The 16,296-nt window shown below is 30.6% G+C and overlaps 1 protein-coding gene across 1 annotated transcript; it reads left to right on the forward strand.

Annotated features, from left to right (window-relative positions):
- The first annotated feature begins 8,886 nt into the window (after positions 1–8,886).
- On the forward strand, positions 8,887–16,047 carry LOC117929304 (polyamine oxidase 1). The gene is made up of 10 exons (XM_034849581.1): positions 8,887–9,016; positions 9,250–9,499; positions 9,616–9,765; positions 9,871–9,932; positions 10,139–10,293; positions 11,644–11,787; positions 13,098–13,247; positions 14,617–14,871; positions 15,198–15,279; positions 15,374–16,047. Exons 1-10 carry the CDS (start codon positions 8,965–8,967, stop codon positions 15,583–15,585), a joined length of 1,512 nt encoding a protein of 503 aa, XP_034705472.1. The 5' UTR covers positions 8,887–8,964; the 3' UTR covers positions 15,586–16,047.
- The last annotated feature ends 249 nt before the right edge of the window (positions 16,048–16,296 follow it).

The following is a 16,296-nucleotide window of genomic DNA, read 5'->3' on the forward strand; positions in this document are numbered from 1 at the left end:
AATATTTTGAGTAATAATTGAAAATATGAAAAACACTTTAAAAACTTTTGTATTATATGTACATAATAAGTTTATAGAGAACTAATTAAAAGAAATGTTTTTTATTATTTGAATTCACAAATAAAATTTTGTTTCAGAAACCAATTGAGAATTATTTTTAAGATTAAAAACTATTTTTAAGTATCGTTATTAAAAACTATTTTTTATTAATATTCTCGAAAATATTCTCAAATAGACTCTTAGGATCTGTTTAGTAACTGTTTTTTAAAATAATAATGAAAAACTATTTTTTATAATAATTTAAAAAAAATTGTTTTCTTATATTTTGTAGAAAAGAAGTTTATTTAAATGTTTGTATAATTATTTTTTAAAACGGTCCTTACAAAACAAGTAAAAATAATAGAAAATAATTAAAAATAATTCTCTAAAAACATAAAATCATTTTTAATTGTCAAACAAGTTTTTCAAATTTTTTGTTTTGGAAAACATAAAATTATTTTAAAAAACAATTACCAAACAAGACCTAATTTTTTTAAAATGTTTCATCATATTGCTTTCTGTAACCATATTGTACACACATAAATACAAAAAAGGTAAATTTTTAGCATTCTGATTTTCTTTTATAAGAAAATTTTCTACTCTACATCTTAGCCATCACATATTTCAAAGTCTATCATAATAGTTAAATTTAGGTGATTAAATCAATTCTTATCATCAAAAAGTGAAAGTATGCTACATCCATTCATAGATAAAATAGCCAAATCTACAAGATGGAAAGTTGATAGCAAAGTTGATAGCAAGCCAACGATAGCAACCACAATAATTTAGATGAGAAATGTTAATGCACCACCACTTTAACCATCTTGTTAGGTGATAGATGACAAAGAGATAAGTAAAACTTTTGTGTTTGATACAGTATGAAAAAATTTTGGAATATCAAACAAATATCGTATCAAACTCTAAGTTTGAATCATTGATGTGAAACGCAAAATCTAAACTATTAAATAAAGATAAAAAAAATAAAATTTAAATACAAATAAATGAGACTTAGATATAAACAAATGAAATTATCATCCTCATAGATATTTCTTTTAATTACCGTTTTTCTATAAAATACCAAAAAAATAACTTTTCTTCTATTCTATGTCCCGTCAAGATTTGTCATGTAAGTTTATACTAAAGAAATTATCATAAAAATGATTATGTATGTAATACTATCCTATTACTAATAGTAATTTACACTTTCAAAAACAAAATAATTATATCCCACACAATAAAAAACAAATCTTACCTATATTAAACCTCTATTCAATAATTTTTTTTTTCTTCACTGTTGAGTGATGGATGTGGAGAAATGACAATAATTGAATTGGTTGCATTCATTTTCCCAAGAGGGACAAAATTTTGATCATACTTAATTTGCTCCACACAATGAGGGGTATGATTGGTATGAACAGAGTTTTGTTACCCTAATTTGGGTCCATCTTAGGTCATGAACCCTTAATGGGTAGTCCCATTGCCACCACATTGTCTGTACCCTACCCTATGGTTCAAAATCTTGTCTATCTAGCATGGTCCAAACCCTTGAAATCTAATGCTCTCTGAGAGAGACATTGTAGATCAAATTTTTGAGGCTAGGGAGAATCTTGAGAAACAAACATGGTAGGTGATATGGATCATATCCATGACACTTTAACTTTTAGGGTTTTAGGTTGAAAAAGTTGACCTAATATTATCAAATATTTTGGAAACGAAATTAATAAATCATTTAATAAAAGAAGATATTGAGAACAGTGAAGTTACTTGAATGAATGTATACTTTTTTTCTTTTTTTTTTTGTGGTATCTAATATTTGTATTGTTTAGATAGAAGAAAAGATCGTCATATTCTTTTTGTACGAACTATCTGAATAAGATTTTTAACAAACATACATGTGACCATGTCTCCTAGAAAGGTGACTCGAAGATAATATCATTTAAAAATATTTCTAATAATTGCTACTTAAAACTTGTCTCTTCCCACATTGTCCACCCGAGCTTAACCAAATTTAGTTTCATTACTACTATTGTTTTTCCACTAAATGTTAGTTGATAATAATGTTAATCATGCCACGAAAACTCATTACAATGAATTATTTTTTGAAAAAAAAAATTACATATCATTCCTAACATGTTATTATCACATACAATGTATCATATCATATGTTGTTTAATTTTTTCTTAATCTAATTCAGTTTTGTTGTCCCTCGTCTTTTTCATAAATAAAGATGATTAGTCTAATTTCTAAATCCCTCGAATCTAGACATCGCCGTCTGACCACGACCCTCGACAAAACTACTATTTGTAACAAAGATTGTGATCAAATACAACAAAAAATAGGTTAAATCATATCCAATTGTGGTAGCAATTTCTTCTCATATGTTATTGTCATCCAAATATTAATGTCACCTTTGCTTAGAAAAATGCCATCACAATGTGACTCAGCAATTCTTCTTTTGCCCTTTTTTTTTTTGGTAAAGTCTTAGACTTTTCCTTTTCCAACTCTTTGCCCATACAACTAGCCTATCCCTATTGCTACGATTTGTCGGTGACAAGCATTAAATGCAAGGCTTGTCATTTTATGGCGCGTGGAGGGCACGCTTGGCTATAATTGGATGGGGTTTACACCTTGTCTCCTTGACTTATAGGATGGTGACAAGTAGGGACTTGTTTGTGGTCCACCGTCCGATTTGATTTGAATTGGATTGTCACTTAGTATGACTCACCATGCTATAAGAAAATTAAGAAATGCAGGAAAAAAATTATTATTTATGTGGAAATGTTCAATTTAGTTTTCCCCTGCCTCAATAAACTTGTTCTTAGAGCATTTGATTTTATTCATTTTGAAACTAATGAGCTATGTCCGTTTTAAAATGTGTTTATATCGTCAACAAGAATTCATTATATATATATAGTATCAACAATTTTCTTATTAACTAATGTAAGATATCATAACATATAATTAAAAAAAATTTATTAAAACTATTAGGACGGTCCAATAATATTTACAAATACGATAATAAAACCTTTTTTTTCTATATTTTTAATCCACATAATAATGTTAGGTCAGTACCACATGAATATACTTTAGGTCTTATGATTTATGTATATTTAAACAAAAATTTGTTGAAAAAATAGCTAAAAAACAATTGGGAGCGATTTATAAGGGTTATAAAAGAGAGAAATTATGAAAAAGTGGAAGAGAAAGAAAAAAAAAAAAACCAATTTCATAGTGTTCTAACTTGCAAGGTTGAATATTAAGGATGTTCGGAATTATAGTTTCAAGCAATGTATGAATTTGTTTGGTCATATGATTTAAAAATAATTTTTTATTTTTTAAAATAGAAAACTGTTGTAAAATTTTTTTAACATTGTTTCATAATTGTTTTCTTAAAACAATTTTTAAAAATAAAATGAAATGAAAAACAATTTTTAGAGAAAAAGTAGAAATTGTTTTCAATTATTTTTAAAAATAAAATAAAAACATGGATTAGTTTAATTATGTTTTTTGAAATTTGTTTTTTAAAAACTATTTTTAAGTTAAAAAAATAAAAAACTGTTTTCAAAAAATATGATCAAATATACCCTAATTTTAAAGGTATTTTGATTATTTTACTAAAAATCACTTTAATTTTTTTAAGTGATTTTTTAAATTTTATCTCGAAAGTAATTTCAAGCATTCTGAAATATTTTTAATTATTTTAAAATCAATTTCAAACGTTATTTTGAAGTAAATTTGGATAAAAAAAAGTATAAATATCCTAAAAAAAATTCAAATTATAATAAATAATTTGAATCGGAGCAAAATTCATGTCAACCATTGTTTATTAAAAAAATACAATTTTAAAAATAATAAATAAAATAAATAAAATAAATAAATAAAGAAAAGAAAAGGGGGAGAGAGAAGAAAATGAAGGGATGATGGAACGATGATGTGGGTCTGGAGAAAAAGGCTGTGGTTTGCGTTAAGTCTAAGTATGTTACTTGGCTGTTTCCTTACACAGCCTTTTCCCGTTCTCACGTGACCAACAGCGTATAGTATTCAGCACGTTTTTCATATTTATCACGTGTCACCTTACTCTTTCTGATGTTTTATATATATATATATATATATTATTCGGAAGTTGAATTAATTAATTTTATATGTATAACATAGAAAGAGTGAGGTGACACATGATAAATACGTATAATAAATTATATATATCTATATAAAGTTAAAACTAATTAAAATTGTTTATATCTTTTTAAAGTATTTAATTTTTATATAAAAAAGGAAAATAAGTATAATAAATTTGAAAAAATATGTTAAATAATTTACTGATTTAAAATTTATTTTTTATAACCAAATATAAGGATAAGAAACTCTAAAAATTTAAATAAAGGCTTATATATTTGCTTACCATTAATGCTAATATTTTTATTTCCTACACGTTTACCAAGCTTTTTTTTTTCTTAAAATAAGAAATAAATTACTACTAGCAAATGTGTTTGATCTCTATCAAAATTTAAAATATAATAAAAAAATAGTTATGTTTTTTGTTAGAATAAAAATAGGATGACATCAAAGAATAACTTTACCTGTTCATAATTGTTTTCAAAAACAATTTTTAAAAATAGTTTTTAAAAACTGTTCTCTAATTTTTTTTTTTTTTTTAAAAATCTATTTGAAAACTTAAAATATTTAAACTTAGTTTGAATATTTTTAAATATGTTTTAAAAATAAATTTTATATCTATTGTTTTATTTTTAATTATTCTAAATGTTTATATAATTATTTTTTAAAACAACCTTAAGAAACCAAATGAAAACAATTAAAAATAATTAAAAGATGTTACCTGAAAACAGAAAATAGTTTTTAATTGTCAATCGTGTTTTCTATATTTTTGTCCTAGAGAGCAGAAAACTATTTACAAAAATTGTTCTCAAACAGACCTTTATTTTCTGTTTGGGAATTGGTTTCAAAAATAGTTTTGAAAAATAATTATTGTTTTCTATATTTTAAATATTTGTATAATTATTTACACATAGAACATAATACTTGTAAGCGAGTCGATAATACTACTGCCAATTGGGATTTTTTATGGAGAATGGATTCAGTCTAAAATAACCTAAAAAAATATGCAAAAGTAATTAAAACAATTAAAAATTATTATCTAAAAATACTTTATTTTCTATTTTAAAAAAGTATTTTTTAATTAAAAATAAAAAATATTTTCTATTTTTTTATTATTAGTAAAGGGTTACATCAAATAGGTGAAACTTGGATCTCAAATATACCCCATTCAAAGCCTTAAAATTATAAATTACGTTTTATTAAATGATTGCTTTAAGTTGTTGAAACTTGAAACTTAAGCAAACACAAGTATATAAGTTGAAGTTAAAGATATAATTTTTAAAAGTAATTTTTTTAATATAAATTTTTTATTAATATAAAATAATTCAAGGTCTTATTATATTTTCAATACATGTCAAGATATCAATAAAATCATCGTCAATTTGATGGTATCACATGTATATCTTTAAGTCTCGTAATTTTATACTCAAGTTTTGTTGATGATATAAAATGTATATCTTTAAATCTCACGATTTTATACCCGAGTTTCATTGATTTATACTTTTATACTTTAATATTACTTATTGTATTTTCATTCGATGACTTAAAATTTTATCTGTCCAAATAAAGAGTTTAGTAGATACTATTACATGATGTTCACATTTTTCGATGGTTTATTGCACAAGTCAAAACAAAACTTTTATAAGAAATATTTTCTATTAGTTTCATATTAGTTCTTTTTTCTTTTTTTTTCCTCAATGATATGCTCTTTTATAAAATAAATAAATCTCGCCGTTTGAAATATTTAAAACTTTTGATATAATAACCCTACAATAATAAAAGCAAAGTTATAGTCACAATAAATACATTAAATTTTTGGATTTTTTTTTTAGGGAGAATTATGTTTTAGGATCGGATATGATTAATAATTAGTGTGAAGGGGGTGGTGTAATGGATGAAAAGGATATGTAATAGTAAGTGACAAAAATACCCCTTTAAAATGCTACATCAAATATATAAAATATTTTAATCATATGTATATGTGGCTTATATATTGGAGGCTTCAACATCAATGAGGAAAGAGATAATAAAACTGTGATATGTGTATTTATTCCGATGACTCCAACATGTGTTTTTCTTCTATTTTTTTATTTGGATTTTCTTCTTCACTGGAAAAAGAAAATTAAAATGAACAAATAAATTTGGGCTAAATTATAATTTTTAACATATCTTTTATTTATATTTTTTATGGTTAAATAAATGTGTTAATCTTCTTTTCTTCTTCATTACAAAAATAAAATAAAATAATAAAATTGGGGTAATTTCTATTTTCCAACATATTTTATATTTATATTTTTTATGGTTAAATAAAATTTTTATTTTATTTATTTTTTACTTCCAAAAATAAAATGAAATAAATAAATAAATTTTGGCTAAATAATAGTGTTTAAATATTTTTTGTCTTCTTTTTAATTACATTTTGCATTGAAAATAAAATAAAATAACGTTTTATTTGTTTTAATTATTAAATAACTATATTTTTTTCTTATCATCCAAGGATTGCACACTTTCTTACTGTACATTTCTATATCACACATATTTCATGCATTTTATTTAACTTGCAAATGATAATTCAAATACTTACCCTAATAATGGTGTTTGGAGAAAATTTTCGTTTTAATAACTTATACCATTTTCTAAATCAAACCATTGAAAATATAGTTCACACATCTTATATGGGCACATAATATATGCATGAGAATGAAATTTGCATCATTATACAAAAATGTTATACTATCTGTACAAGACAAATATATTAATTGTACAAATGATATACAACGCTATCCTTTGTGAAGAATTTCAATCAATTTTGGACTAACTTTTTTTTTTTCTTATCATCCAAGGACTACACACTCTCATGTCACACATTCTTCTATCACACAATCATCTTATACACTTTATTTAACTCACATATAATAATTCGAATATTTACCCCAATAATAATGTTTGAGAAAAAAAATTTGTTTTTACATTTTTCACCCTTTTCTAAATCTTGCGTGGACACATAAGTTATACATATGTATAAAATTTGCACCACTATACAAGTAGTGTACAAGACTGTCATTTGTGGAAGATTTCAATCAATTTTGAATAACTTTTTTTTTTCTTATCATCTAAAGAGTTTGCACTCTCATAGCAATCACTCATCTCATATACTTTATTTAACTAGTACATGACAATTCAAATACTTATCCAACTTATTAATATTTGAGGGAAAATTTTGTTTTTACGTTTTTTACCATTTATGAACCAAACCAATAAAAGCATGATTAACCCACTTATGAGTACACATTAAGTAGTAGTTTATGAAATTTGTGTCAGGGTACAGAAAGATAAAAATATTTAGATTAAAAATCCCAAAATTTGTATCCTTACTTGTAGTAAGAGTAAGAGATTCGATATCTTAAAAAATAAAAAAAATAAAAAAACATTATTGTTTTCATGAAAAGGGAAATAGAAGAGGAAAACACTTACCCGCTACGATACTCAATTAGAATTGGAAGAAAAGTTTGAATCTAGAAAAGGCCAATTGTAGAGAAAAATATAAAATCATATGAAATATTTATAGTTTTAATAAGTTTTTGATAAATATAAAATTAGTAACAATTAATACAGTTTATGAGAATAGAATTATAATAATGGAATGAAAATTGGAATATAATTATGAGATATGAGCATAAATAGAAATGTAGACCAAAAGCAAAAAAACACACAAAGGAAGAAACAAGTTATAGAGAATAGAAAAGGAAAGAGAATGCAAAGAAATAGAAACTTCACACTCACCGTATTAATTAATGAAAGATAATATTATTTAACACACTTTATTTGGGTCTTGGACCTAAATGGTGGTACGAGGATGTTGGACCAATTTTAGGTTTTTTTTTACCTTAAAGCATAATTATCTCCTTTATAGAGTTTATTTTAAATACTAATTCTATTGTGATAAATAACTAAAAATAAAGAATCTTATTCTTTTTTAAAAAAAAACTTAACATAATTTTTATTATTAAATTAATTAACTTGAATTTTAAGTGATTTAAATTTTATCTTATCATGCATTTAAAAATTAGGTTTTTTTTTTTCACTTCACATCCCTTTAATAAAAATTTAAAAATATAAAAAATCTATTCTTAAGTTTGATAAAAAAAATATTTTAAAATATTATTTTTACTAAATTACATAATAAAAACATTTTCATTAAAACTAGAAATTTTAAAATCTTTAGTAAATAATCAAAATATAGATAAATCAAATAAAAAAAATTATATAATAAGTGGATTGCCATGTCAGCGTTTCTATAATTAAATTAATTAAGGAAGCCAGAGTAAAATAAAAAGAGAAAATATAAAAAATTGAAAAAAAATTAAGAGATTGCTTGACGATTAAGGAAAAGCGGACGGCCAGGATTTAGCTGTCAGGAAGGAAGTCACACCTTGCAGTTACGGTAGCAAAATCTGGCTGCCGTTGCAACTCCTTGTCTCTCTCTGCCACCGATTCAATGCCTTTCACGTTCTGATATTGACTACACGGCGCTCACACTCTCAAAACGCTTACCACAAAATTACCATTTTACCCCTCAGTCTCTATTTCCGAAATCCCCACACTGCCCCTATTAAAATGACCATTGTACCCCTCCCTACCACACCTTTTCGCGTCAATCCCCGTCAAAGTAGAGAGAGAAGTCTCTCACTCCTTCATGGAAAAAACTATATAAACGGCCTCCCGCTATTCAAGCCTTTCTCTTCAACCAAACACTAACAAAAAGAAAGCCTCTTTTGTCTTTCTTTCTCAATTTCTTTCGTGGTCTGTGTAATGGATTCTATAACTCGGTGTTCCGTGATCGTAGTCGGAGCAGGTGTTTCCGGTGAGATATAGCCACGGCCCGCTTCATTTTTCTCGTTTTTATCATCTGGGTCGGTGTTGTTTTTGTGAATTGAATGGTTGATTTTCCGGGATTTTGGTTTTTCGGTGTTGTTTAGGGCGATACGAGCACGACCCAGTTCGTTTTTCTTTTTTCTTTTTTGTCTTCCCGGTTTTCGGTGTTGAATTGTTGGTTTTTTTCAAATGGTTTTGATGTTTGTTTCTTTTCGGTGGAAGGTATATCGGCGGCGAAGGTGTTGGCGGAGAAGGGAGTGGAGGACCTGGTGATTCTCGAAGCCTCGGATCGTATTGGCGGGAGGGTGCGGAAGGAGGATTTTGGCGGCGTGTCGGTGGAGCTTGGCGCCGGTTGGGTTGCCGGGGTCGGCGGAAAAGAGTCTAATCCCGTTTGGGAACTTGCCCGAAAATCTGGTCTGCGTACGTGCTTTTCCGACTATAGCAATGCTCGTTACAATATCTATGATAGAAGGTTTGTATTCCAATTCTGGTTTCTCGGAAGCTATTCAAGTTGGAATTGATTCTGAAACTATGATGTTTTATGGGATTTTCCCATTCTTTTTTGTGCTAACAAATTTGGTGTTTCAGTGGAAAATTATTTCCGAGTGGAGTCGCGGCGGACTCCTACAAGAAGGCGGTTGAATCAGCCATTCAGATGATCAGGCACCAGGAAGCAAACCACCATGGCGGCGGTGGGATTGGTGGCGCTGACTTGTCCAAGCTATCTGAACAGCTACCGTATGTTCACGCCTCCTCTCGTTTTCAGCATCAAAGTATCCAATTTTCATTTTTTTTTTTTCAAATTAAGGCTTATTTTATTTTATTTTATTTCTGGTTTTTTAGCGACCCCAAAACTCCAATAGAGCTAGCCATTGATTTCATTCTCCATGATTTCGAGATGGCAGGTTAGTTCTAGTTCATTTCAGCAATCATTTTGGAAGGACCTTTTGTTTGGTTTCTAAGAAAATATAAGAAAATGAAGGAAAAGAAGAGAACTGAATTCACACTTTGTTATGCACATTTTCTTTGCATTCTATCAGAATTTCGAAGTGGGCAACTGAGAATTTTGATTTTTTTTTTTTTTGTTGGGTTTTATTTTGTTTTTCCTCAGAGGTTGAGCCTATATCAACTTTCCTTGAATTTGGAGAACAAGAATATCTAGTTGCAGATGAAAGAGGATACGAATATATACTCTACAAAATGGCCGAGACTTTTCTCTTTTCATCAGAGGGGAAAATATTGGACAGTCGTCTAAAACTCAACAAGGTAAATAGAAAATTCCTGTACTTTGATTTTGCTCTTTTACTTCTCTCTGTGTTCTTATGTTTTGGTTTTTTTATATTGAAATGATTTGTCGGTTTTGCTTTTGTTGTTTTGTTTTTGTGTTTAAAATGAATCAATCATCAGATAAAAACAAAGGGGAAAGATATTATTATAAGTAATTGGATAGAAAAAAGGAACAGAGAAAAGTATGCGAAAAATCCGAAACTATGCTTTGTATGCATGCACTCCTTTCTCATGTTGTTGTTGAGATTGAATTGATTGACCCACCCTTGCGGGGTTTTGGGGTTAGTCTGATAATGACGTTTTCTGATTGCTGTTTTGCTCTTTTTTGATTTCATTATTTTACTTTTGAAGACCAGACTTTTTCGTCACTCTCGGTCAACTCCTTTCTTGGTGTCCTTTTTCTCGTTCCTTATCTATATGGGACAGTGAATATGAAGAACTAATTTGGAGAATGAATCATTTTCCAACTATAATCATGTCATGACATGGTTAATAATGAGTTGGTGGTGACCTGAAATTAAATATGAAGACTAATATAGAATAGAAAGCATGAAAGCATTAGTCTATGATTTCAATGTCAAAAGAGCACAATGATTCAATGTGAAACATTTTTCCCACCGTGGTAGGTTTATATCACATTGTCTAGCAGTCCCCATGTGCAGTTCATGTTATAGGAACTGGTGGACTGACCAAGCAGACCTCAAATGGTAGGTGTGTTTCACCATGCATAAAGCCAATCTCTGAGAACTGAGAAGGGACCCCTGTATATAATTTCACCTACCAACATCCACAAAAACCCTGATCATATAGTTGTGAATTGCCATGTTTTTTTTAACCTTTAGAGCCTTTAAGGCCAGCCCCATGAAACAAGTTATTTTGTAGGTCCCAAATTCCACCATTTTCCACAGTGCATTGTGAAAAAAGACCAAAATTTCCCCCCTCCTGACCCTGACATGACTCATGAAAGAAAATAACCCACCAGGTAAGATGTCTCATCAATTCAAAATGATCAACACAAAAAGTATAGAGTCTTGTCATTTTCTTCATTTAATGTGTGTTTGGTTTACTGGGCTGTCTTCCTTTCCACCAATTGCTGTAACTTTTTCTTCAATTCAATTCAAATGGTGTCTTGTATTTTGAGGAAGCATCCATCAGCCATAAGGGACAATGGACTAGTGATTCTGGGTAGATGAAATCTGCTGAGATTCTGATTTTTTTGTTGCACAAATTTTTTTGGTTTGACTGCTCAGAACCTCATGGGGTTGTGCTGGGCTTGCCTCGGACACTGTTTTTCACACATTTATTAATGTTTCCATGAATTTGTGGCAGGTTGTTCGGGAATTACAGCACTCAAGAAACGGCATCATGGTGAAAACAGAAGATGGCTGTGTCTATGAGGCCGATTACGTGATTCTGTCAGTTAGCATTGGCGTTCTTCAAAGCGACCTCATCACCTTCAGGCCACCCTTGCCTGTACGTCTCTCTATCTCTATAATTTTTTTTTTGGGACATTACTACAAACACTTGGAGTGCTCATCACACAAAAAATACCAATAAAACCACTTTTGGAACCCCTGATGTAGCACCATTTATTGGCAAGAACTTGACCCTTCAACGTAGTATACATTTATATTGCAAATGGGCCCAATAGATGGGGAGTTCCCAATCTGTCCACTTCCACCTTTGATACGTAGGCTTGTGGCCCCACGATATTAAATGTCCTAATAAGTTGACTATCCTGATAATGATGGAAAGGGAGAGCTCTGGCATTAAATGGAGTTCACTGTCTGGTGACCCTATGCGAAGATTTTCGAGGTGTCTTTATGTTACAAATACCATGGATTCCATGATCCACAGTATTGTTACTCACGGGGATGATGATGCTTTATGTGGGCAGTTGGTTTACCACTTCTACGTTGTTCGGTGACAATTTGCAATTTTATATGATGACAGCTGGTTTTGTTCAAATTGTGTTTCTCTTGAGAAATAATAAAACAAGGGACTTCTAATCATCCAGGTTGTTCAAAAGGATCTCCCATTCTTCCATCAAATATTCTGCCCTTTCTTGGATACTCGGGTTCAAATATCCGTGGATTCACTGTTTGCTTACTGGCTTCATACTGTATAGTATCTTCAGTTGATGTTTGTCTTGAGTTATGCATGTGTCCTGTGATATGTAGGAGTGTCAAATTGCTTCCGGGAATAGGATTGTCAGCAAAGAATGACTGCTGACATATATGTAAACCTAAAATCTTGAGGCTTGAGTGATCATACTTTAGGAGACATTAATGAGGTGATCTTGTGTGGTTTTGAAAGAATGGATGAGCCATTTGGTGTGGGTTCATGGAATCCAAAGGGGTTAAGTGACTTCGGGTTAAAGATTAGGGAGTTCAAGCCCATCAAGAGGAGCTAAGGGTTAGGTAATTTTACTATAAAGATTATAATATGTGCACGAGTCTGACTTCTGGGCTTTGAATTTTATGGCTCTTAGGTGCATTCCTAGATGCTGAACCAATGCACATGACGTGAATCTACATATGATTTGCGTAAGAAAACTGTCTCGGGACTAACTCAGCACATGACTTTCCAATGAAAACAAGTGTCTTTTAACAGTCCACGCGTTTCTTTATTTGTTTGTTTATATCTAGCCACTCTACCTAATAAGAGCTTAGCTGATATGTACTACCCACTTCATATTACTAGTTTTATTAGTATTGCTGCTGTTGTTCTTATTGTATTTTGGGATTAAAAAACTAACAAATTGGAAAAAAATAATGAAACAGAGGTGGAAAACGGAGGCCATTGAGAAATGTGATGTGATGGTCTACACCAAGATATTCCTGAAGTTTCCTTATAAGTTTTGGCCTTGTGGGCCAGGTAAAGAGTTCTTCATTTATGCCCATGAGCGGAGAGGCTACTTCACATTCTGGCAGGTTCGTTTAATTTATATTTAGTGTTGCCAGTTAATTATTATCTATGCTTATCAAGGGGCATGAGGTCAACCATGATCCAGTTAGCCTTTCTTCATAAAATAAAATTGGCTGCCCAGCAACATAGGTTTAATGTTGAACTCATTGACAGATGCATCTTATTCATGACATGCGCTTTAGACTATCTTCTTGTACACGTATTATTAAATGGATTAATATGAAATAATTGGCATAATGGGGTAGTTGTAGATTAAATATAGTGATGTCTCCGCCGAATGCAAGTGGGCTACATATGCCTTGATCTGCAAGTATGATTATTGGGGCCATACTTTTTCTATAGTAAACTGTGTTGCCATCCAATCACAGGAAAATTGGCCTGCTCTTAGGAATCCAATAACCAAGTTCATTGTAATAATATCACCGTATCTTGGCCATTTGTTGTGATTTATACATTTCTGGGACATGTTTATGGTGGAATGACCTAACTCAGTTGTAAGATGCATGGAATCATTGTGTTGAATTATTTTTGAGCCTATTCATAGGCCCATCTGTCATGAAGTCAATCCTAGTGTGTATATCCCCATTTCTCTTGGCATCATGTAGTAGCAATAATATAATTATTCCCTAGTGCTGAGGCTGAACCTCATGATTGATGAAAAACATGTGTATTTTTGTTTGATTGAGCATAAAAGCCCTGATTGAGTTGTCTCCCCTGGCTATATCATGTTTAAAAGTTCATACGGTTTTTCTAGATTCAAATTATACAATATTTTTCATGGGCAATACATGATTTTGCAGTTGGGTCACAGCTGCTTTCAGTTATGATATGATTAAAAAAATGAATCCTTCTTCTTGTACTGTTGGCAAACTAGAATCTCTTGCATTATTAGTTTCAAAAAGTTCTTTCTTTGATTATGTGTCTGATTCCTCTGTCAGTTTCTTAGAGTTAGGACTATTAATCGCACCATAGAAGCCATATCTATCTCACCCACCTTTTTTGTTTTCCAATTGCCTGATTAGTGCCAAGTATTATTGATCAATTTGCAAACTCATTACCCTTTAGACCAATCCCTTGGTTTTGCTAGAGAAGGAAGGGTAGAGATTTTTTAATGACCTTGCCTGGTCTTTTATGGAAGCACTTTGGGAGCTCACTGTCCTTATCATTTCCTTTTTTTTTTTTCTTTTTTTTTACTCTTTACCTAAATGGATCCTAAACTTATACCAATAGATAAAAAGCATATTAAACTTCATTGATAAATTGTCAATTTTTTTTTAATTTTATGTTTGTGAGATGAGATTGGATCATCTATTCATCAATAACAATTCACCAAACTGATCCAAGCTGGCTTTTGATCTGTTGCTATGTCATCAGCACATGGAGAACGCGTACCCTGGCTCTAATATTCTTGTTGTAACATTGACAAATGGGGAATCGAAACGCGTGGAGGCTCAGTCAGATGAGGAGACATTGAAAGAAGCTATGGGGGTACTCAGGGACATGTTTGGTCCCGACATACCTAACGCCACTGATATACTTGTGCCCCGCTGGTGGAACAATAGGTTCCAGCGTGGCAGCTATAGTAACTACCCCATCATTTCTAATCCCCAAGTCGTTAATAACATCAAGGTATGACATCACATCCTTGGATACTCGTATATTTCACAAACCTCTGTTTTATTTATTCTGCCTGTCTTTGGTAAAAGTTTGCCATAAATCAACTTCATGCTGGAGACTTTACTCATTATGTGCTTTCATGACAAGTAATAGTGCATCGTATGAGATGAATCTTTACGGGCAGTCTGTATTTAGGGAAAAGAAAATGCTAAATACATCAGCATATGCCATGTGGGATACAAATAAAGGAATTTTTTTATAAAAATTCCAGTTTTAAAGGGTGGTTTTCCTGCTGCTTTCATGAGATGATGAAACTATCTTTTGTTTATTTTGGTCAGGCCCCATTAGGACGCATTTTCTTCAGTGGTGAACATACAAGTGAAAAGTTCAGCGGTTATGTTCATGGTGGATACCTTGCAGGTAAGGAATTCAGTGCGTACTTTTAGTAAAATCCTGGAAAATGAATGAAACAATGGCTTCTGGAATTCTAACTCTCACTTATCATGTTAATCAGGGATAGACACTGCTGATTCTTTACTTGAAGAAATGAGGAAAGAAGCAGAAAGAAAAGCCGAGAACCAAACTTTTATGCTAGAACCCTTGTTAGCATTGACAGGTTCTTTAACATTGTCCCAGACAGATGCAGTATCAGCCCTCAACACATTCGATATCCCCAGACAACTCTTCCTCACCAGCAAGCTGGGCATGCCAGAAGCCATCTTATGACTAAATGGACTCGATGATGAGTCCAAATTCAGCGATGTCCAGCAAACCTATGGGAATGGTGACCAAAAGGGTCTGCATTCCAATACAGTTCGAGGCCTAGATGGTATGCACGAAGCAGAACCAGTCCAAGAAAACAGGAAAGTGGCCAAAGGGGCGCAGACTGTTGTCATCATTGAGGAATTAGCTTCTGTATCTGAGGAATTTTGAGGGAAGAATTGGTTTGGGGGGAATACATAGAGAAGAGGTTGATTGGAGTGAAAACGCTAGGAAGAAAGAGAGGCATATGTTGATTCTGATTTATAGGGGGTTGGGGTTGATGTTGTACATGAAAGAACTATGTTGTTAGATCATCTGGTTTTCTATTGAATACATCTGATGATGATGATATGAAATTCATGAATTCAAAACCAGTTGAAACTGCAGTTTGGTCTTTAGTAAATGGTTATTGATGCCCTTTTTTTCTTTTTTTTCTTTTTTCTTTTTGTTTTTTGTCAGGTTTTTATTTGGATATTGGAAACTGTGAGGAAAAAGAAAGTTGAAATATGTTTTTAAGTTGGGTATTCACAGGAAATTTTAAAATTCTATTTCTTAAACTTATTTTTAAAAATTAGTGAAAATAATTTTTACTTATTCCCTAAAATTATTTTTTATTTTATTTTGTTTGTAAAAATTGTTTCCAAAGAATATTGGTCAAACAATGTTAGAAATTTT

Source organism: Vitis riparia, chromosome 13 (genome assembly GCF_004353265.1).
Source record: "Vitis riparia cultivar Riparia Gloire de Montpellier isolate 1030 chromosome 13, EGFV_Vit.rip_1.0, whole genome shotgun sequence".
NCBI lineage: Eukaryota > Viridiplantae > Streptophyta > Magnoliopsida > Vitales > Vitaceae > Vitis > Vitis riparia.

What these genes read in the sequence shown, in the direction of transcription:
- LOC117929304 (XM_034849581.1), top strand. Translation starts at nt 8,965, where the DNA reads ATGGATTCTATAACTCGGTGTTCCGTGATCGTAGTCGGAGCAGGTGTT. An exon ending in TACAATATCTATGATAGAAG is followed by an intron (nt 9,500 to 9,615) that starts GTTTGTATTCCA and finishes TTGGTGTTTCAG; the next exon opens with TGGAAAATTATTTCCGAGTG. An exon ending in CCTTCAGGCCACCCTTGCCT is followed by an intron (nt 11,788 to 13,097) that starts GTACGTCTCTCT and finishes ATAATGAAACAG; the next exon opens with AGGTGGAAAACGGAGGCCAT.